General features: G+C 39.6%; 1 protein-coding gene across 1 annotated transcript in view; it reads left to right on the forward strand.

Annotated features, from left to right (window-relative positions):
* The window catches only part of RAMP2 (receptor activity modifying protein 2), a 40,644-nt gene extending 17,267 nt beyond the window's left edge, over positions 1-23,377 (forward strand). Inside the window, exons 2-4 of the mRNA XM_075177396.1 lie at positions 17,850-17,930; positions 18,828-18,930; positions 21,941-23,377. Of these exons, the coding sequence (XP_075033497.1) occupies positions 17,850-17,930; positions 18,828-18,930; positions 21,941-22,196 (440 nt within the window). The 3' untranslated portion in view covers positions 22,197-23,377. The remainder of the gene's footprint in view (positions 1-17,849; positions 17,931-18,827; positions 18,931-21,940) is intronic.
* The last annotated feature ends 715 nt before the right edge of the window (positions 23,378-24,092 follow it).

Below are 24,092 nucleotides of genomic sequence, written 5' to 3' on the forward strand. Positions count from 1 at the left end.
CAGATAGGGGAAAGGTGTGTAAGAAGGTAGGATGGGATATTGGAGTTGATGTGTGCAGGATCTGTAACAGAAAGGGAAAGGTGTGTAAGAATGTAGGATGAGATATTGGAGTGTGACGTGTGCAGGATCTGTAACAGATAGGGGAAAGGTGTGTAAGAAGGTAGGATGGGATATTGGAGTTGATGTGTGCAGGATCTGTAACAGAAAGGGAAAGGTGTGTAAGAAGGTAGGATGGGATATTGGAGTTGATGTGTGCAGGATCCAGAGCCGTAACAACGGCGGTGCGGGCGGTGCGACCGCCCCGGGCGCAAGCCCAAGTGGGCGCAGCCACCCGATACCTGACTCCGTGCCTAGAGGAATCGCCGCTCTAATTCAGATCCCCTACAAGCAACAATCCATTCCCGGCAATGCAGTGAAACGCATGTGAAAGCAGGAAGTTCGGCATTTGGAACGCATTTGCGTTCCAAATGCCGAACTTCCTGTTGTTGGAACGCACATGCGTTCCACTGCATTGCCGTGAATGGATTGTTGCTTGTAGGGGATCTGAATTAGAGCGGCGATTGCTCTGGGCACGAAGGTAGGTATCGGGCGGCTGCGCCCCCTTGGGCCAAGTATCCTGGCAGAGTGTCAGTTTGGACATGTTTTATATGCAGGTGTAATACCTGTTGATTATAATATGAAGAGACCCTAATGTCCTGCCATTTGTAGCAGCCACTACTATTACTTTTTATATCTAAACTTTGCCAGTGCAGCTCATACATACAGTACTCTTTATACCACCTTCTTTATAACATCGCTCTTGTTTACCATCAGGTTTATTCTCCACACAAAAGTACATTCAAATATATTATGTCCAGTATACACCAACTTTCTATACCAGCAGTTTTGTCTATATATTTAGTGGGAATTATATGGAGCACTTTATAATGTGTACTGTATGTAGTATTTGTAGGGTATGTACAAACATAAACATGAATATTTTGGTAAAGAACAAACTTGGAAAACCTCTACATCAAAGTCCTGCTCTCGCCCCTGATAGTATGTCTCCTTCCGTTATATTGACATCTGCTTGGGTTCATCATGAAAAGTGCCTATTTGTGTTTTGTGATTATTGTGTTTTTGATTATTTGCTAAAACATCCGGTTGTTACAGTGAGATATAAATTAAATGCTGCTTGATGTGAGCATGTCATCATTATTTGATACAACATAGACAGGAAATTTGTGCTTACAGCAAATTGCATTATATTATAATATATACAAATTTTTTCAGTAAAGTGCTAGCCACACCCATATTAAGTTGGCCACACCCACTTGTCAAATGCCACTCCCACTAAGATGGGGGGCGCCGGTGCCCAGTCTCGCCCAGGGCACCACAATGTCTAGTTACGGCACTGGCAGGATCTGTAACAGAAAGGGAAAGGTGTGTAAGAAGGTTGGATGGGATATTGGAGTTGATGTGTGCAGGATCTGTAACAGAAAGGGAAAGGTGTGTAAGAAGGTAGGATAGGATAGTGGAGTGTGACGTGTGCAGGATCTGTAACAGAAATTGAAAGGTGTGTTGGAAATAGAAGAGTAGGAGAAGTGATGTATGGTGAGGTAGTGAGATTGTTAGCAGACTGAATACAATTTGATAGAATACAATGAATGGATGAATGAAATAATAAGTATTACAATATTTAAATCAAGGTTAGAGTTGCTTGTTTTGTATAGCAGTTAAGGTATAGATATAAATAGATATAAGTATTAGTAGATAGATATGAAATCTATAGATACAATTAAGTAATTGAAAAAAGTAACCCTTTATAATAAATTAAAAGGCTTTATTATTAAAATAAAACTTTTTTTAATTTGTCAATAGTTCCAAACTATTTACTTTTTAATACATATTTTATCTATATTTTTACTATATTTACCTGGGTTGCTCAGACTGTCTAGCCAGGTCACCAAATCCACAGAACTTGGCCTGGCAACGCGATAAGCTAAGTCTTACCACACTTGGCTAGAAGCGCCCTGGCAATATTTTCTTAATAAGTTATGGCAATAATTGATTTATATTGCTCGATAAGTGGAGATAGATTATTGGCCTTAGCGCTGCAGAACGACAAATAAATCACTTTCAATGCAAGAAGTGGCAATTAAATTTATTTTTCGATGCAAGGAAAATACTGTCTCCATTTTTGCATGTAACACACAAATACTGTGCAGTTTTATTTAACCCTGTGATTTAAATTTGAGCTATAACTTTAAGGGCTAGATTTACTAAAGGGTGGTTTCTTAAAACCGTCGGCTTTGTTTCCGGCGGTGTACTGAAGCCCGATCCGCCGACGGCCAGAATTTACATTTTTCAAAACCACTACTTTACAAATCCCTATCCTGATTTTAACAATGATGAACATGCAAACCACCAGATTTACTAAGCTGTGGTTTTCAAAACCACCGCAAAACAGCCATCCAAACGGCCAAAATGAAAGAGGTGGTTGTGGGTGGTGAGATTGCTCAAGCTAGTTTGCCATTCAGAACATAAGAGAAAGCACCATTGACATTTAAATTATTTGGGCAATCATTATTTATTTATTAAGTGGCAAAATTTATTTAATATTAACTTATGGGGGAAAGTTTTTAAAATATTTTTATAAGGGGACACTATTATAGCATTATATTATGGGGGAAAGGTGAATATATAATAATATTAACTGATGGTTAATATTGTATAATATAATAATTAAATAATTTGTCCTCTTCATATAATGAAAAAAAAATCCCCCCATAAGTTAATATTAAATAAATTTTTCCTCTTAATCAAAAAATAATGATTGTCCAAATAATTTAAATGTTAATGGTGCTTCCTCTTATGTCCTGAATGGCAAAATAGTTCAAAAAGCATGTTTGAGCTATCAAGCCATTCAGAAGCAGGTATTAAAACTGTCCTGACTTTTGGATGGCGGTTTTGATGGAGGTTTTGCTTTTCCGCCACACATCACCATTCATTTTAAAACGCAGCCTCCACCGACCTATAGTAAATGCGGCGATTGGGACCACTAAACCTCTGGCGATGTGTGGCGGTTTCAAACCGCCACCAAACTTAATTCTTAGTAATTCTAGCCCTAAGGCCCCAATTTATTAATTTGCAGCGTTAACATAGATTTTCTATTTCTGCTCATAGACAATAGCATTAAAACATCACCAGAGCAGTTGAGTGATGTTGTCTGAGAAGGGTAAGTATTCACTTACTGCTTCACCTGGCCAGTCTAGGGACATTTGTGCATGCATAGGACCCAGCAGCTGGCTCACGCCCATACAGTGGCACTAATATCCCAGGCTTGGGCTTTCAGTTCCACTTAGAGAAAAAAAAAAAGAAAAATGAATAAAAATATATAAAAAATACAACAAGAAAATAATTATTTTAAAATAATTACCTTTGGAAAAAGAGCTTTATTTAAATAAAGCATTTTTCCTTTCATTATCTTCTGTTATCATCATACTGAGATGGCAATAGCAAGGATTCTCCATGTTGCATAGGGAGGCTTTCACTGGAGAAAGCCATTGAATCTCTTTGCCGTGGGTAGCTATCGGCGGTGATAGCACGGTGATAACTTTTGATAGATAGGGAGAAGCCCTATCTCATAGTTGCCTACTTTGTGACTCGGTCCTCCGGGAGGACAGGTCACGTGACAGGGGTAGGAGGGGGCGTGGTGACATCTTGGCAGCACCAAAGCCATGCCCCCACTATATAAAATGCCTAAATTCACAGCATTGATTAGCGGGGGTGGGGCTTAATGACGTGATTGAGTGATTCAATGCCGTTTGAATCCATTTTTTAGAATGCGGGAGAGTTGCCTACTCTTCCGGGAGTCTGGGAGGACTCCCTGAAATTTGGGAGCCTCACGGAAATTCTGGGAGAGTAGGCAAGTATGCCCTATGTCCAGAAAAACACTCATTTTCCCCTGATATATCACTTTTCCATGTTTAATAAATAAGCCCCTAAATATTTCCACATATTTTACATTTGCTTCCAATGAAGCTCAACATGGTTTTACCAAGGTGCAAAATTGCATCTTCTGCTTGGATGTACTCCAATTTCTGTAGCGGAAAATCTGCAAATGTGTGGTTGTCCGTAAAACAAGCTGCATCTGACACTTGCCTTGCTTGCGCCTAGAGGAGCGGGATATTAAGGGTGTGTTTGCATAATTTCGATAATATATAGACTTGCACAGAGACACATATACAAATTTCAGTAGTCTCATCAATTGAGGGTGGCTGAGGGCAGGTGCAAATACATGCTGATAACGGTGAAGGTCGTCAGCACAAGCTAGCTGTGAGCTCACTTCTGAAGCTGTTCGGTTCTTTCTGCATAGATGGTGCATATTTTATATTATTTTATGAGTGTATTTTAGCAAGATTTATTTTATTTATTTATTTGTACACAAAAAGGAGAGTAATATCGGCTGTATTCACTAAGCTTTTTTTAAGTCCATTACAACCTAATAGTGAATGCATACTTCACTATCAAAACTAAAGTTTATAAAATGGGGTGTAAGTGTATCTGATGTATGTGTGACGGAAACTTGGCGAAAATGCTACCGGTGCGGAGCTGCACACATCTTGCAATTCATCCAACTCTGCTTATTCCCGCAGTTGCGTTATTTTTTGTTAGGTATTTTCGTTCAGCCCCTCTGGAGGCTCATTAGTGTATAACACATTTTGGATTGTTCATTTGTTCAGCAATCATATTGTTCACCTGCAAAAGTCCAAGTACCCTACAAACCTAGAAACACAGTGACTCAGTGTGAGACAAAATACATTGTTTTCAGGCTGGTTAATCACTTCTTTTTTCTTCTTTTTTTCAGTTTTCTGATTTGTTTCAAATCCACAGATAAATTATTTTTTGGGGAATAGTTTGTTTGAAACCAATTCTGTCGGACAATCAAATTGCTTGGCAACCATAACTCCTGGACTAAAGACTTGTGCGCACCGGTGACTCAAACTTTGAAAAACATTTTGTATACTGGAAACAGTGTGGTTCATTGAGTACTGTACATATATTTGGCAATGGCCAAAAACTATTTCTGTTTTAGAAATCCTTTCAGATGTCTGGTATGTCATGTTTACCTTTGTAAAAGCACCCATAATGCTCTGTACTATGAAGGTTTTCATTCTGAGGCACAAATATCTTCTATATATGCACACGGCCCCATTTTGTTTTAAAAAAGGATGTTCCCATTTGTCTGAGTGACACGGAAAGGATGTTTGAAATTGAAAATAATAGTTATATCCTCTGTGTGCCAGACAAAATGATACAGACATCCTTCCTATGCTACCAAATAATGCTGACTTCTGTGTTCTCTGCTCACAAGAGACCTGTCATCAGAATTGCTTAAAGGTTTGAGTGTGCAGAGTGATGGGTATAGTGAGAGACATTTACTAATATTGCATTTAAGTACATTGCACTTTCATTGTTTATAAAGAAAAGTTGTTAATCTCCGCTTCCTATGTGTTGGTGTAGTAATGTTGTTACTCAGGGAAGGGGAAACAAGGGGGATTTCGATAAAGTGGAGTGCCCAGGGCCCAGGGTAGGTGTGGAGTGATTAAATCTCTAGGGTGGTATTCAATTGACGGCGGGATCGCCCGAAAATCCCGCGCTCTATAAATATTACCGTTAATACGGTAATCCTGCGCATAAATACCGTTAATACGGTAATGTACTCGCTGGATTTCAGCTCGCAGCTCAGGGAGCCGCGAGCTGAAATCCAGCGAGATATTACCGTATTGACGGTAATATTTTTAGAGCGCAGGATTTTCGGCGATCCCGCCGTCAATTGAATATGCCCCCTAGTGTCTAATGGGGGTGTGACTGCATACACCAATACCGTATAGATTGAAATGTGGTCGGAAATTTTCTAGGGCAATATCTCCTATAAAGGATGTGTCTGGAATATGTGGTTCTCACTACTTAGAGTTATACAAATAATACTATTTAATAAATGATTCAATCATTTGCAAAATATATCCTCATCATCATCATTTATTTATATAGCACCACTAATTCTGCAGCGCTGTACAGAGAACTCACTCACATCAGTCCCTGCCCCATTGGGGCTTACAGTCTAAATTCCCTAACACACACAGACAGACAGACACACAGACTAAGGTCAATTTGTTAGGAGCCAATTAACCTATCAGTATGTTTTTGGAGTGTGGGAGGAAACAGGAGCACCCGGAGGAAACCCACGCAAACACACAAACTGCTCACAGATAAGGCCCTGGTCGGGAATTGAACTCATGACCCCAGTGCTGTGACGCAGTAGACAATAAAAAGCAGACAGTAATAAGGAGGATGGGTTCCCAAAATGAAATAGCTTCTGAAAATCTCTACTTAGAAAACTCAAAAGTTTGCAGTGAAAACGAAGGTGATTAATAGCAGCAGCTATATATAAGAAATCATTGAACATGCTTTACATAACTATAATTTGTATGTGTGTATACATATATTAATGTTATTAAAATACAACTAAACAAGCATAGGCTAGGCTCTGTGTACATGGGTACATGAAGGTAGCTTACAAATAGATAACTGATCTATATGGAGAGACGCCCATGTGGTGCCTGCCGCTGTCTTAGCAAAGCGCAGGGATCATGGATGGGGAAAAGTAGGATATACTCTATTTTCCCTGTTCGTGTTCTGTCATCTCCTTAAGAAAGATGCGCTGTATGAACATTTGGACAGCTCATAAGACATTAGAGCCACATGTTACAGCTCTCTACACAACACAAAGATTTATCACAAGCTGGATTTCATTCACAATGTAGTAAATATGAAATCAAATGTGGCTGCAATTTTTAGCATGTGTACCATTATTCCTTCAAATTTAAATTTCCAGCATGTGTTAAAATTCAATGCTGCTCGTCCAATTTCTCCACTGCCAGAAAAGTATTTCCTCTAGCATGGCTGACAAAATGCAGAGCAGGACAAGCACTGTTTGGTGCCTCTCTGAATCTTGTTACTAGCACTGTATTGGGAAAGCTGTCAGTAGAAATGGAATAAATGGCTTTGCAGCTGTATATGGACAGTGTAAGGATTGTATCTATTCAAAAATCTAAACCAATGATACATTCATTGTTTTAATCTGCATTGTAACCCTACTCTGACCTCAAACCAGTAAGATTTGATCTGCACTTGATCTGAACCAACTGTATGATATCCCTTATTTGATCCAGAAAAGAGACATTTATAAAATAAAACTGCCACCTTGCTGATAGAAATCTGCTGGGAAACTAACTGTATTCCCACCCTAATTTGGTTGCTGAAATGTTTAATACAGTAAATAAATGTCTGCCTCTTACTATCATCATTTATGCTTTTATGTTGCACAGTAAGAAAAATATATGACTGCTTTAAAAAAGCACAATAACAATTTGGCATTTTAAGTGATTATATTCATAAAAAAAGGATTGAACCAATCTGTGGTCTGAACCAGTATTCAGCTGGTTTATTCAGCAATGTACAGTCATTGTATATAGCCACCATCTGGCTGGTTATTGAAGTTCCAATATGAGAAGTTAAACAGGAACAGGGACAAAAGCAGGAGAAAAGCAGGAGGGGGTTGCTAAATACTTGATTTTGGAACAAAGCAAAAAGAAAAAAAAAAAGAAAACTTGCTGCAATGAGGCTGCAGACACTTTTTTTTAAGTCAAATTGTTTTTACTGTAAAGTTCGGTTGAGTCACAAAGTGCTCATTCACATAGTGTAAGATATCGGCTAATAATAACTGGAAATACTGTCACAGCATGAAACAAGCGGCAGAACATAGTGGTGGAATCAGAGCCGGTTTTACTGTAGAAGGGGCCTAGGGCTAATATCAAGCATGGATCCACTCATAGAGCTACAACACTATGTAAACATTCATTTAGAATATATCATGCTTGCCAACTTCTTATAGTTGGCGCCTGGGAGCTGCCGGGGGGAGGTGGGCGTGCGGGGCTCCAAAAATCACGTCATTTGGCCCTGATATGTAAAGACGCAAACGCGTAATTTTACAGCAGGGGGCAGGGCCAAATGGCATTTTAGATCTAATTCTGCCCACTTCAATTAGAAGTGGGCAGGTGTGAGAGGCTGCCATACCCGGAATCCGGGACTCTCTCGGACATTCCGGGAGGGTTGGCAAGTATGGAATATATAGAACAATGGAAGTGCACTTGTCCCCACATATCAGCTGCTGAAAATTACATAAAAAGTGTACTGTCCACATGTACAATTCATAATGGCATTTGTTCTACAAAAATTAGACTCTAGTGCAGTAATGATGCAAAGTAGAATTAGAAAAGTAAAACGTACAGAAATGTAATTAAATGTTAAATAAAATTAGGCATAGAGTGAAGCTGTAAGTCCCTCCCCATTTTAATATTAACCAAATAAATACTATGTTAAAAAAATGATATTAATCTCTCCTCACACACAATTAAAATTAAAATAAATACTAAAATTAGGTTTGTAGTTACTCACCCATTGCTTTACGTCAAAAGAATGCACAGCAGAACAGGTTGTTTACTTTCTGCATTTACTTTTTTATATATCGGAAAAACACTAGAGTACTAGATGCAAAAGTAAAAATAATACACTAGAGACAAAAACAACCTTCCCCCAAGCTGATCCGTGGTGGTGGCCCTTTTGTTGTGGCCATAATTCATTAAAAAAACAGTTACGAAACAATGACTTACAAAGCTCTGAATTCCACTTTCAGCCTCACTTATGTTAGTTATAAATTGATAGGCTGCATTCTCAAGAATATTGGATCAGCTTACAAAATGACTGCCTCCATTGTGGGTAGGTGATGAGAACACTTTAAAAACTGTAGAGGTTTAAATTGGAACATTACTTTTCATGGTTTCTATTATCTGTAGTTAGAACAAATGACCACTAGGTCTCACAATACAGAGCCATAGTTGACAATACCTACTATCCCTAATTTCCAGAGACAGTCCCATATTTAGAGGATTTGGCCCAGGAAATTTCCGCCCCTGGAAATGTTCCAGTTTTTCAAAACTGACCAAGTAAACAGTACGAGTCCTCTTTTTCTGTATACTGAATACATTTTTTATTATTATTATCCATACTTACCAACTTTGAATAGTTGGTGTCCGGGAGCCTGCCATGGGCGGTGGGCGTGATGGGGTGGGGCTCCAAAATGCACGACACTTTGGACCCGCCCCCATGACGGCATGACGCAAATGCGTCATTTTACAGTGGGGGGCGGGGCCAAATGCCGCGATTCACCGGGAATTGCAGCGTTTGGGACCTAATTCTGCCCACTTCACTAGGAAGTAGGGAACTTCCTAGTGAAGTGGGCAGATCCGGGAGATTGCCACACTCTCCCGGAGTCCGTGAGACTCTCGCAAAATGCGGGAGTCTCCTGGACATTCCGGGAGAGTTGGCAAGTATGTTATTATCCTAAACGAATATACAAGTAATATGTATTGTATAACATAAGAGTAAAGTGCTAAAAATGACATTATAACCAAGGTCAGTAAAAATATATTGATAGAGGGTGTAAACTATTGCCCATGTAGACAGTACCGTGTTTGATCTGCTTAGATGCAGTACTCATAAAAAAACTCGACTTGCAAACCTTTACTATGTTTAAAACAAGCCTATAAGTGTTAGTTTCCATTTCTGAATATAGGAAATGTATTTGCTAAAATAATATTTTTGCCCATTGTTGACTGGAGGTAGAGAGCCGAATTGTTTTTCCTACAGAGCTAGACAATTATGTTTGCTGATGAGAAGCCTTTTAGACCACCAGCTGGAAAGCATTGTTGGGCATTATCTGGCCACTTTTTGAAAAATAAATCTGTTAAAATGTGAGCGAACTGGAGTTATTCTGTTATGGCTTTGCTAGTGAACTACCATTTCTGTAATTCCACCAAGAATTTTAGACAAGTACTGTGAAGATTTCAGAAGTCCTGATCTACCCTAGGTCTTCAAAAACACATATACTTTACTCTTGTACATCCAGTTTAGTCCGCACACATAGTACTTTGTTGATAGACAGTTTATAAACCCTTAAGAATTATTGTGTTCCTGCATTTAGATAAAGAGAATCAGTTTAAGCAAATAATTCAATTAAATAAACAGTTCTCTGACCTTGATGCAATAAAGTCTTTAGAACTATTTTGATTGACAAGAAGCATATATGACTGTCATGACAAGACCAACCTGAGCATGTGTGGTTGTGAAAGGTTTAATCAATACAAAACCACCTGCTCTGTTTAAAAATAACTAAATCTTCCCACACAAATCTATCTCACACTAGCTATTAATCACAAAATCTTGTCACCACTAGAATTTAGCTCAAGAGCTGATACTCTTAGACGATCTTCAGTTACTCCCTGACTGATCCCAAAATAAAATCACAGCCTAATTTAATTAGAGTTACTGTAAGCCAAAATGTAACAAATACTGCATAAATGTAGTGTTGTAGTGTTAAAAAAACCAAGCCTGACACATTAATTCTTTAAGAACAAAAAGACAGAATGTTAATAATTGGGATTTAATATGACAGAGTCATAATGTTTTTGAGTAAAAAAAGTGATAACAAATTAGCATACAAAAATAACAGTTTCTTAAAATAAAACAGGAATAAAACAAAAAAATGGGCATAGCATGCAATAAGGTACACAGAGGTGTTAGCACTGTTAAGGCACTAAATAAATGAATACAACGGAGTATGTTGAAGTGACCCTATAGAGCAGAGTTAGATTGCAAGTGTAGCAGAGCCCACATACAGATAACTAGCAGGTGGAATTGTCATAGCGAAATACACTGGCACTGAGCCTAAGACCCCCACCTGACTTCACCAGGGATACCCACAAGAGGATATGGACTTCGCTCAGTGAGATCCCAGGTCGCGGGCCTAGAATAGACCTGGAGTGGGAGTATCGATGTTAGACTAAATTAATACTCAGGCACTGAGGAGTGCAGTGCACAAGTTCTTATAGTTGCTAGTTGATTGGTGATTCCCTGCATTTGTCATCAGCACTGGAGGTTAGTGGTAACACCTGAGAGATGTGTTACGTCATCTGTAGCCTGAGGCTATGCCCAGCTTGGCTCTGTTAAGGATTGTAATTGGGAAAGCTAGCAATCAGTCGACTGAGTGTTTGAGGCTGGCGAGTGATGTCTAAGACTGCTGGTACTGACATTTTGAAAATGGGATTTATACTTACATGGAGATAATAACTTAGCAAGAGATGAGCACTACGACCAGGAGGTAGATGTAGCATTCGACCACCCAGTAGAAGGGAGTGAATTAGAGTCTTTACCGACCTAGCTTAGGTTCGCATGGAAGATAATGTGTGGGTATGAAAAAAAAATCTTGTTCGGGTTTCTTCACTGCTTACTGGATATTCATGTGTGTTGCCCTGAAATATACTCACATGGTGTTTTTAACTAATAATGTGGCATAGTAGAGGATGTGTACCCTGCCAGTTCTATTTAAACTAACTTCATGGAGTAGACTATAGCCTTGAGAAAAGTCAGGTTAAACCAGACAGAACACATCAGCAGTCATCCTCATTTCCAGATGGGGGACTGTTTGCAATCTTTTAACACTTTATCTCATGAAAAGAAGCAACCTACTAGTCAGGTGGCCACCTTCGGGTAATGACAACTTGTTTCAGTGTCATGTGTGCTTGCTTGAGACACTGTTTACCGAATTGAACTAACTGCTTTACTTATATTACTAAAGCCAACAGGATCGTCTTTTTGGTGCTTGGTATCCAATATCAACTGCTGTATTATTTGCTCATTTATTGGGACTTGGGACACAGATTGGACTGCAAACCTACCAATATTGGTTAACCAGTCCATCATTTTTCCTGCCATGGTTAGAGACTTTGTATTGTTGCATCTGTACACTACATGCTAAGTAACCGGGTTACCAATGTTAAGTACACTAATGTTAAAGTACTGTTATATTGTTATTGCCTAGTTTGCCATAGGAGTGCAGTGATAATCTGGGATGTAGATGTCAGAGTAAAGGGGAACTGAGCAGTCTGAAGCAATGGAATGATGCAGCGAAGAAGAGTCTCTTGATACCTTGATCTGCTCTGCTATTTGGATCCTCCTTTCTGGAGTCCTGATTTAATTATAGAGTCCCTCCTATTGCAGAAAAATAGTGTACCTGGGTGGAATCATTCAGTTTAGAAGGGGTACCAAATTAATTTATAGAACCATGTTTCATATGTGTGTGTTAATGTGGAATTAGATTTTATATGTGTATGTTGTTTGTCATCTAACATAAACTTTTGTGCTGTATTAAAAGAGTAGCCAGAATGTGAAAACTACATATAATTGTTATGTGATCTGTTCCTACTTGTATCTACTTCCCATATTGTGCCGGTAAAACAGATAATACAAAACACCTTGATTGTTTGCATTATGTTACAGACTATGTTCTTTTTAATGTGTTTCATATGCTGAACTCCAGAGGTCTCTACAGTGTATTGGCTGATTTGGTCATCCCCTTGTGGGTTCGACCTTCCTTTGCTCTCCTGCCAAAGGAAAGGGGAGGGGAGTGCCTGCAAGAAATCTTGGTGCTTTTTATTTGGCATAGTCTCTGTATGCCCTTATGCAAAACTTAGTCTTGGGGTTCTTTGTGAAAAATGGATTCTGTAATTGCAAACGTAAAGAGATGAGGAATTTAGGAGGTGGAGGAAGTTAGAGAGAGGAAAGGCTGAATTATCGTAATATACCCAGCTTGCAGTGATAAAACGAAGGGAGGTGACAGGAACATTCACATACATTAATGGACAAAGCACAGTGCAGGAAGGAAGCGGAGCTCGGTAAAAGAGGTGTCAATACAAGGTCATGCTGTAAAAAATGAAGGCTGGGAGGTACAGGGGAAATGTGTTGAAGTATTACTTTACAAATAAGTCAAAGGAGTTGTGGAACTGCTGATCACCAGGGGAGTAAAACATACTATAAACATTAAACTTACTGTTTTGGTCTAACATGACTCTTAGAGATTTGAAAGACCACTGAATGTAAATATATATATATATATATATATATATATATATATATATATATATATAGACACACACACACACTGTATCATCATCATCATCATTTATTTATATAGCGCCACTAATTCCACAGCGCTGTACAGAGAACTCACTCACATCAGTCCCTGCCCCATTGGAGCTTACAGTCTAAATTCCCTAACACACACAGACACACAAACAGACAACACAGACTAGGGTCAATTTTTGTTAGCAACCAATTAACCTACCAGTATGTTTTTGGAGTGTGGGAGGAAACCGGAGCACCCGGAGGAAACCCACGCAAACACGGGGAGAACATACCAACTCCTCACAGATAAGGCCATGGTCGGGAATTGAACTCATGACCCCAGTGCTGTAAGGCAGAAGTGCAAACCACTTAGCCACCATATATAGATAGATAGATTGATCGATATACACACATTCAACATTTTATCAGAACATAAGATATCTGATAACATGATCGTGGGGGGAATTATTTTCCCACAAACAGCACACTTCCAGCTGTTAATCCCAATGAAGGACTCTACAGTCAGCCTTTTCTTGTGATATTTTGTAGGAAATGGCTGGTAGCAGATAACAATATCATGCACTTAGCTGCAAATCAAATAAATGATCACATGACCATGAATTGATTATGGGACCTATTCATGATTGGCTGCATATCCCCCCTGTTAATTATCATCCCGTATCGTAACGATTAGGTTTGTTTGTTTGCTTGCAACAATAATAAGACATTGGGTCATGGCCTGGCAGATCATGTGCGTTGACTGATAGCAAAACATGGCTGATAGCAGAAAAGTAGCTTACACTTAGCTGCAGAGCAAATGTTAACACAATGTCAAACATCTTAAGTTCAAAAATTTCCAATGGGCGAAGCATCCAAGAAGATCCACCTTAGATCTGCTCCTGCCTCGACTCTCTTCCACAGCCATCTTTTGATTTCAGCGAACCAATTGGCCAGCCAAGAACATGTTTGGGAGTAGGTGGATGACCTGACCACAGTCATATTAATACCGTGGCTGATCAATTTCATCGCTAAAATTAATCACTCTTAGTAGAGCTGATCAGTGCTCTTTCACATTTCTCCAAGGGTCTGCGCATACTGTTTACCTGCATTCTCAGCTGATCCAGCTTCCATAAGTCTTCCCCTTCCTCACTACACAACGGCATCTTCCCCTACCTGCCACTTAAAACACAGTATTCTTGGTGATAGGAAACAGTGGAGAAGATTAAAACGGACAGAAGAAGGGGGATAAAGGGATAAAGAGGCGACAAACACAGAAGTCTAGGGGACATTTGAGGAGCATAAGAAGAAGGGGAATATGGGAGATGGATGAATGAAGAAGAATTAAGTGTGAGTCCTGGTGTCGACATACACACAGATTCCTCAACCCACACTAAACATATACAAGTGCCATCCTGCTCTTCCTGGGCCCTCCAGCTCTTGAACATTCTGGGCTCCCCTTTCTCAACCCTGCTTCTCCTACTGAGATCTGCTACCTTATCTCAGTGAACAGACATCCCCCTTTCCCATGGCATACTGTACCACAAGCTGTCATTTGAGGTGACTCTAGCCTGCCTGACCTGCTTAAAGAGGAGTCTCAACACCTGATTCCGGAGCCCTATGACCTGTTCCTTGCAACTTGAGTTCTACTACACGTACACTCCAGACCTGCTGACTGACAGCACTGTTGGTGTCCATGGGGTCGCAAACCTGACAATAAATACCTCTTATTCTTCTCTGTGTCCAACTTGTTTTTTTTTGTTCGCCCTCTACTCCCACTTTTCCCATATATCTCCTCTCTTTCTTCATTATTTTTGAATTTTAACCCCTTCTGTCAACTCTCTCTATCATCCATCGAAGTCTGCCAGCAAGTACAACAAATATTGCAGTCTTCAGGTTCACCAGTTAAATGATCATCTGTCATTTGCTTTTACAGTCCTGTTCCCCCTATCTGTTGTACCAGCTAGCCCCTTATCCTTCACCTCACATCTTCCGCCAAAGTGATTACCCTGTGTGTCCTTCTTCCCTCCCTTTTTTATTTCTGAAATGTAAAATTACACCTATTTCTCCCTCCCTGCCCTTATATTTTAATGAATCCTTTAACTCAAATGATTGCCTCAACACATCTCCTGCTTCATCCATCTCAGCTATAGCCACTGAAGCAACTAAAGAAAATCTCATTAATTCTAATGCCCCTGATTGAAAAAAAACCCTAGAATAGCTGCAGGCATCCTTCAGTTCTGTCTTAATATTATATCCAATACTTTGTGAATTGCTTCATTGGAACAAAGCGCCATCGATGTAAAAGACACCATTTTGTGCTTATAAAACACTATTGAAGCCTAGACAAAGTCCCTACAGGATCACCAACATTACTTTTTGAAGTTTTATTGGAATATCAGAAAGTGATAAGGACCCTAATCTCTTTAATTACCTCTGTACTACTTTAACTAAGGACTAGAACCTACAAGAATAAATTGATACCCCTCAAAATCAAAGGGCACATCGAGTAGAACAGAAGAGAGAGGGTGACATACCAAGAACCTTCCCAGTTACAACCAAATTCCTTGATTATAGGTTCTTGTGGCAGCAACTCATACAAAATTAGTCAATAGGCTTAGTTGTTATTCAGACCAAACACCAGATTGGGGAAGAAATGTGACTGAAGGGCCGCCAGGATTACATTATACAGGCGGTGGGTCCGGACATTGCCGCTTTACAAACCGGCATTTTCACTCTGGCCATTAAGTTGTTCCTGGAGAGATTTGTGAAAGTCGCATATTACATGTGCCGGTCATTCAGGGTGAGCGAAATAGTGACCGTCTGTTAGATGGTAAGTCTACATTTTGTGCTTGTCGCTCTTATAGTCTTCACTATTTTAATGTTGCTGTAAGGTGTGCCGGGATTATCACAGCCGAGAAAACCAACCACACCCCACCAAAACTGGACAGGTAAAGATCGAGAAATGTCGCCTGACCTGACGTCTGTCGATTTTCTGTTGCAAAATGCATATAGTATGGACCAAATTTGGTGTACACAACATGAATCCTTGGATCCATCCAACCTTATGAGCATCGTTTAAATGACATAGCCTACGTTGATATTGTTGCTTATTATGTGCATCCCTTTATGGCCACAGTATACCCATTTTGTAATAGCTACTTCCAGCGGGATAACATGCCATGTCTCAGAGCATACGTACACTCAAGCTGTTTACACGTATATGACAATGAGTTCAGTGTACTCCAGCGGCCTCGAGCGGCCTCTCAATCCAATAGAGCACTTTTGGGGAACCGGATATTTGCAGCATGAATGTGCAGCCGACAAATCTGCATCCACTGTGTAATGCTATCATGTCAACATGGATCAGAATCTCTAAGGAATGTTTGAATTGTTGAATTCATCCCACAAACAATTGAGGATTTTCTGGGAGCAAATGTGGCGGGCGGTGGGGTCCTACCCAGTACATAAAGTGGCTACTGGGTATAATATATATATATATATATATATATATATATATATATACCTGTATAGTCCATTCAAAAAAGCATTGCAAAAGTTTATTTAACGCCATATTATAATACCTTAAATCAAGACAATCTGTGTTGCCTCATAACCTCACCAATCAATGTAGCCCCTATACAATCTGTATATCAGCCCTGTTTCAGCCTTTGTATAAATATAAGTAATACATTATTAGTATTATATGTATTAAAAAATACTGAAAACAAAAAATTGAAGTAAGCAGAGTGCTGCCTTTTGTCTGTGTGTCTGCGCTTCTTTGTAAAATGTGTAAATACTTACCAGAGACACTTTGCTGCTGGGCAGGTGCATCTATGTAAAATCATATGGAGAGCAATCTAGACATATTAACCCACATTGCCCAAAGAATAAGAATAGATAGTGAGAATTGCATCCAAAATACAGAGAAAGAAGAACTGCACACAATACATGTGAAATGGTCCTACAGTCCAACTGACTCAGCGTTTACCAAGATGGGCCTCATTTTGTAAAAAAAAAAAAAGACAGTCATGTAACCATATGGTACTATGTAGAAAAGATGGAAAATAAGTATATTTTGGTTCAGGCAATACGGGGGCAGAGGATACTTGTCTTTAAATTGTGGTTTCATACGTTATGCCTAATTGCATTATTAATGCTACAGTGTTATTTTATTGTTTGATAAATTGTAGACCTAAAAATTAGTAATTATAAACCATAAAACAGTTATTATCCTTTATTTGTAGAGCTCCAACATATCATGTTCAATAGTCTTGTTTGTCACTTAAGCTTGGTGTTTGGTGTTAAAAAGTGATATTTTGTTTGCAGGCAACGACTGAATTTAGTATTAAGGTGCACATACATGCTGTCATTTTGACAACCAATTTAGGTCATTTTAAAAAATGCATGAATGAGCTCAAAAAGACTGCTGATCCAGATCATCTGAACAGGATTGTTCACATGTTGACTGAAATGGCTGGTAAATCCAGTTGGATGATCACTGCATCTGGCCTTGTATGCGGTCATTATCTGACTGCGTAAAATGTGCACTCCATGATCTTGTCATTTGACCCCAGTGCTGAATGGTCGGATCGTTCAGATATAGTCACACATGTCTGTGTACATGTATGGTCAAATCTGGGAGAGATTTAGACACATGCCTGTCAGGCCAAGTGATGTCTGGGTGAGGAAGCTCTTTTGGCATTTGGATTTATGTCTAAAATATGATTATCGAATCTGCAAATGTAAAGTTATGTACATATTTTAATTAAGGATTGTTCCAACAGCTTCCAGCTTAATGACAGTACCACAGAACGTCACACAGTCTCCAGTCAACGTGTCCATCCCAATAAATGCAACTCTGCTTGGTGAGCATAAGAAATGTGATCATAGATTACTGCTTCATTCTGCACCTACTGTAGGTTATAAGTAATGATTGTCAAAACTGTATTTAACTTCAATTAAAGGAACTGTAGCCTTAAAACATTTGTTTGGTTAATTGTGCCCAGCATAGAGGACATGTAGACTTATCTTAGCTTCCCCACTAAGCTATCGCAAATGAAATAGTTTTGCCTACTCCTGTTTTGCTATTATTCTGCAATATTTTCGTTCCTTTGCGCACCTGGCCGCGTCCTATGGACACACCCCGTGTGCGGTAGTTTCACCTATATCTCTTGCCACTAGGTTAACCCCCAAGCTATTGCATTGTGAGAGGAAAATAAAACTTCAGTAAGATTGACGGGGAAGCACTGGAAAGAGATACAGGGATTGTGGAGAAGAAAAAATAAACAGTGGTCTCTGTACTGAATGGCAGGCAGGTGTATTAACACCATCACAGAAATTAGGTAAAATGAAAGGATAATATAATTATTGGCAGCAAACACCCCCTTATCAGCTCTCCCCTGTTATTTAGACATGTTAACATGACATGATCAGGAAAACATTTGTCTAGTCCAGTATTTACCACTTGCTTTTCATTGAATGAATCTGGACTCATGGTTAACATGTACAGTGTTCTATCATAGAACATTGTGTGCATGTGTTAGAGGCCAACTTCTTGGACAGACTGTAACCCCCATGACAATATCACCAGGGTCTCCCTGGAGAAAGAAGAGCTTCTGTCTTATTGATAGACCCAAGTATCTCTCCAGTAACCCTAGTATTAGTCCTAGCAGAAGCTAGGACTGGTTTTGGTCAGGAAGGGACAGAAAGCTTCTGCTCAGGAAAGAGTCTGTTTAATTATGTTTTTTGTGTTTTTTCTGTAGTGCACTACTACTATTATGAGGTTGACAATTGCACGCACCACTTTCATAGCTCAATGTCGAAAATGAATCCAGAGCACTGGTGCGAATGGGATGACGTCATCAGGTATTACCTTCAATCAAATGAAAATTCAGATTATGTACTTAGGTTGCAGGGATTTCTATATCCACTAGTAGTATGTTCCTATGCACCAATGCAACAATGTAGAATGTGCACAAAACGAAGCATGCTCACACTTTTGGTCCATTCTCTGTTCTTCTATTGGCAAGTTAAGACAAGCATGATGTTCTTTGGGCTGTCCTTATGGGGATTACTGATACTCATACATATTACATGTGGGAAATTTGTATACTTTTCTAATAAAGCAATATTATACATATGTCAAGACTTGAGACTGCTGGGAACCCCTTGCAGCTGGTCATGCTAGGGTGGAAAAGATAGACACAGAAGGGAGAGACATACCACTGCATCTGTATCCAATACCAAAAAGGCTAAGGAGCAGCCTCTGAAGCACAAAGGTCTTGGGTTGAAAAACCCAGCAGGGCCTTACATCTATCTTGTATCTATTTATTTACACATCTTAACCCTATATCTCTATATCATATCTAGCTAATAGCTATCTATCAATTATTTATTGTACATGGCCAAACGTATGTGGACACCGCTTCTGATTAGTGTGTTTGCCCATTTTAGCCACACCCATTGCTACCTGGTACATAAAACATGGCACTGTTATCAGATGTCACTTTTCCAACAAATCAGTTTGTCAAATTTCTGCCCAGTCAACTGTAAGTTCTGTTATTGTGAAGTTAAAAAATCTAGGAACACACCCACTACTGAGTTCCAAACTGAGTTTGGATGCAACCTGAGCACAAGAACTGTTCATCAGGAGCTTCATGGGTTTCTATGGCCAAGCAGCTGCACACAGGCCTTAAATCAACATGTACAATGACAAATGTTGACTGGAGTGGTGGAAAATACACTGCAGTTGGACTCTGGAGTGGTGAAAACTCATTCTCTGGAATGACAAATCAAACTTCACCAAATAATAGTCTGAACAGGGAGCATTCTCCTGGCATCTTCCAAATCAAAATTTGCAAGATGCCAGGAGAATGCTCCCTACCTGAATGTGTACTACCAACTGTAAGGTTCAGAGGAATAAAGGTCTGGGGCTGTTTATCATGGTTTGGCCTGGACCCCTTAGTTCCAGTGAAGGGAAATCTTAATGCTATAGCATACAATGACACTGTAGAGAATTGTGTGCTTCCAATTTTGTGGCAATAGTTTGGGGAAGGCCCTTTGTTGTTTCAGCATGACAATGCTCCCATGCACAAAGCAAAGTCCATCAAAAAATGGTTTCCAGAGCTTGGTGTGGAAGAACTTGACTGGCATATACAGAGTCCTGACCTCAACCAGATTGATAACATTAAGATGAATTGGAACACTGACTGCTAGCCAGGACTTATTGCCTAGCATCAGCACATGACCACACTAATGCTATTGTGGATGTGAATCCCTGCAGCCATGTTTCAAAATCTAGTAGAAAGCCTTCCCAGAAGAGTGGAGGCCGTTATAGCAGCAAAAGGGGGACCAACTCCATATTAATGCCCATGGTTTTGGAATGAGATGTTCAACAAGCACATATAGATGTGATGTTTGGGTGCCCACATACTTTTACCCATGTAGTGTATTTCCCTATTTCAGTTCTTTTTTTCTATGTCATAACTATATCTCTCTCTCTCATATCTATCTCATCTACACTCTTTCTAATCCATGTTACATGTCTATGTAACTCATATCTATTTTCTCATATGTATATCTGTCATATTTCTACATCTATCACATATACTGTATATATGGGGTAATTTAGAGTTGGGCTCTGTTTTTACGTGTAAAATACACTTTTTTTGTATTGCGCATGCACATGAAAAGTGCATATCCCTGTGTTCATATTGCATTTTTTGCATATCCCTGCGCCTCCTAGCATTTGGAGAGCTGGAATGAGGAGGGAGGGTGCATGTAAACATTGGGCAAGTACAGTAGAGGCATGTTTACGTACTTGTTCTCTACTTAGAGGTGGAAAAGCCATAGATACGTCTGTCAGGCGTACTGCGGGTGCTCCACCCTTGGAGCAAAGATCTATGCTGATGATGATGGTCATCAGCATGGACCTTTGCAGTGTAAAAAAGCTTGTAAATATATATATAAATAAAAAACAGTGTGTCCCCACCCCCACCTAAAGAAAGTGGTACTATGCCTCAAACAATAGGCTAGTGTTGGCAATTTTAGCATTGGGTACCCCTGCAAAAGTAACACTAGGCTATGCCAGCCTGGGCTGTTGGCACTATATGAGGAAATCCTGCAGCGCAGGGTTATACTATTATACTGTCACAGAGCCCCAGTCTGTTCAGCATGCAGTTGAATTACCTAGGGAAAGAGACACACCAAAAAAATGCAGCCCTCTTCACCCCCAGAAAAAAACAGTCCCATGCTGAAATCACTCTTGGGTGCTTCCAAACACCCGTGCTATTTTTGTTTCCCAGCTTACATTCTCAACTTACCAACCCCCTATAGTTGATATTGAAGCTATAAATAGTAAAATTATAGAATTCAGAATTTATAATGACTTTTTTCAATAAATGAACTATGGCTTTTGCGGATGGACCACAAGCTGTTAATCCCCCTGCAAGTACCAAAACCAGCCCAGGCTATGATCACTTGTATCACTTTTGTGGGGGAGGCATGCCATTTTTTTTTTTTTAAGTATTTAAAACCTTTGTTTTTACTATAAAAACAAAACTTCATCATCAAGTTGATGATGATGATGAATAGTGTCTCAAGTATGCCGCTGCATGATACGCTTTAAATGTACTTCCATGTGGAGTTATTTAGGTGTTTATTTTGAATTGCACATTTGCTAAGCTAAGCTTAGCTATATGCAACTCAAAATAAATACTTAACTGCACAACATAGTTTACGCTTGTGATATTCACACAAATCGTCCAGCTCTAAATGACCGCCAAAAAGTGAAAAAAGTGTTATAATATAAAGCATGCCAATAAATGTTTGTACATTTGAATTAATCAGTCTATGTACTCTATTTTTTCTGTCTTAGTTTCTACGACAAATTACAAATATGCATAGAAGACGCAACTGATGGTTATGATTTTCCCTATCCAAATGTACTGACACATGACATTTTCTTGTCAATTCACAAACATTATTTTGCGAATTGCACTCTTTTGTCTGAAGAAATCTTGGACCCTCCAGAACATGTGTTGTTGGCATTAATTTTTGTGCCTATCTGTATAATTCCTTTCCTGGTCACACTTGTTGTGTACAAGAGCAACACCAACAAACTACAAACGTAGGTTTTAGCTGCTGACATAACTAAGCACTGTGATTAAGTCCCAGAACTGTTGTTAACATACTAGCAGAAGGCTTGGATAGCCTATGGCCAATTTTGTGACCATGTCTGATCCTTACTGTTCACCTACGAGTTCAGTCCACTTACATTTTGGAAAGACCAACACACCTAACTTACTTGGTGTTCATTTTATGGTCATTTAAAAAAAAATGTATCTTATCTCCTTAAAAGATTCTTCTCATCTGTAAGTGAATATATGGAACGATTCCATTGAAGGTCTCTTTATAAGATGATATCTTCAAAAGCCATCATAAGAAGTGTTTTTCAGGAAACGTTGGTTGGATCACTTTTTAAAAATAACAGTCATGCAATAAAATCTAACGCAAGACAACACCATAGCATGACTATCTTCAACAAACAGTTTTTAAACACCTTGATGGCAGCCTCCAACACAGTGTTCAGGATTCTGGAATTCATTCAAAACTCTTCGTTAGAGATCTTCCATTTTAATAGAAAAACCTGAAAGCATTGTGAAAAAATCGTGGTTTGAATGAGCATTGTGACATTATTTTTAAGGCCTAGTTTATTTTAAGAAATATTGTCTTTCTATGTAAAGACGAAGTCACCCATACAGTGGGGAAAACTGTTATAATGGAATACTGGAAGCGCTTCATGCTTTTTTGCGTCATCTCTTTTTAATATTTATAAGAAATACAGTAGTATCTCAAGAAGATAAATGATGTCAGACGAAAGGTGTACCTACAGCCTGAGGGAACTGACGTGAGACATTGAAGCCTCCAAGCCTCTAAGATGTTTGTAGATATGAAAACATACATCACAAAACAATATTCAAACGGTAATCAGGCCCTAGGAAGAATTCTGGCTCTAGTCTGGTCTACAGATGAAGATCCTGTCTGTAAAATCCTGCAGGGGGTGTCTTTATTGGATGACGTGCAGCGGACTGTGATTGGTGTAATAAAGTTGCAGACTACTAGCAAAAGCAACACATGAAATTGTATAAACCAGTTCTGTGTGTGTGCTCCTAGAGAGATTAGCATTATGTCGATAAGAGGGTTGTGGTGAAAAGGTTTTTTAATCTGTAGTAAATGTTATCTGTTTTTGTCTGTGATCGATGCAAATATATATATGGGAATTAAATACATTTACATATTTCTGATTTTAAAACACTTGTGTCATTCTCCAAACTGAAGGTGATGCAAGTAATCCCTAAATAAAGTATAGTCTAGGGCAGTGGTTCCCAAACTTTTGCAGTTCGCGGCACCCTTAGCGTCTCTAAATTTTTTCAAGGCACCCCTCCAAAATAATTACTGAGCAGTCCTGTGTTAGAAGCAGTTGGGTTAAAAAATTGTAATAAGTATTTAGGTCAGGACAGAAATACTTATTTAGTTGTATGCAAAAATGCCCCCTCTGTATCCAGACACTCTGCCCCCTCTGCAGCCCCCAGGCACGCTGCCCCTCTGCAGCCCCCAGGCACGCTGCCCCCTCTGCAGCCCTCTGTCACGCTGCCCCCCTCTGCAGCCCTCTGTCACGCTGCCCCCCTCTGCAGCCCTCTGTCAAGCTGCCCCCCCTCTGCAGCCCTCTGTCACGCTGCCCCCCTCTGCTGCCCCCCTCTGCAGCCCTCTGTCACGCTACCCCCCTCTGCTGGCCTCTGTCATGCTGTCCCCCTCTGCTGCCTGCTGTCCCCCTCTGCTGTCACGCTGCCCCCTCTGCAGCCAGGGCCATCTTAACAACATTATGGGCCCCCGGGCAAAGCAGTGCACCGGGGCCCCTAGATATAGATATAGATATAGATATATAGATGTATACAGATACAGATATAGATATATAGAGATAGAGATAGATAGATGTACTTGCTCAGTGACCATTGTAGGTTTTTTTT

This window comes from Mixophyes fleayi, chromosome 6, assembly GCF_038048845.1.
Source record: "Mixophyes fleayi isolate aMixFle1 chromosome 6, aMixFle1.hap1, whole genome shotgun sequence".
In the NCBI taxonomy this organism is placed as follows: Eukaryota; Metazoa; Chordata; class Amphibia; order Anura; family Limnodynastidae; genus Mixophyes; species Mixophyes fleayi.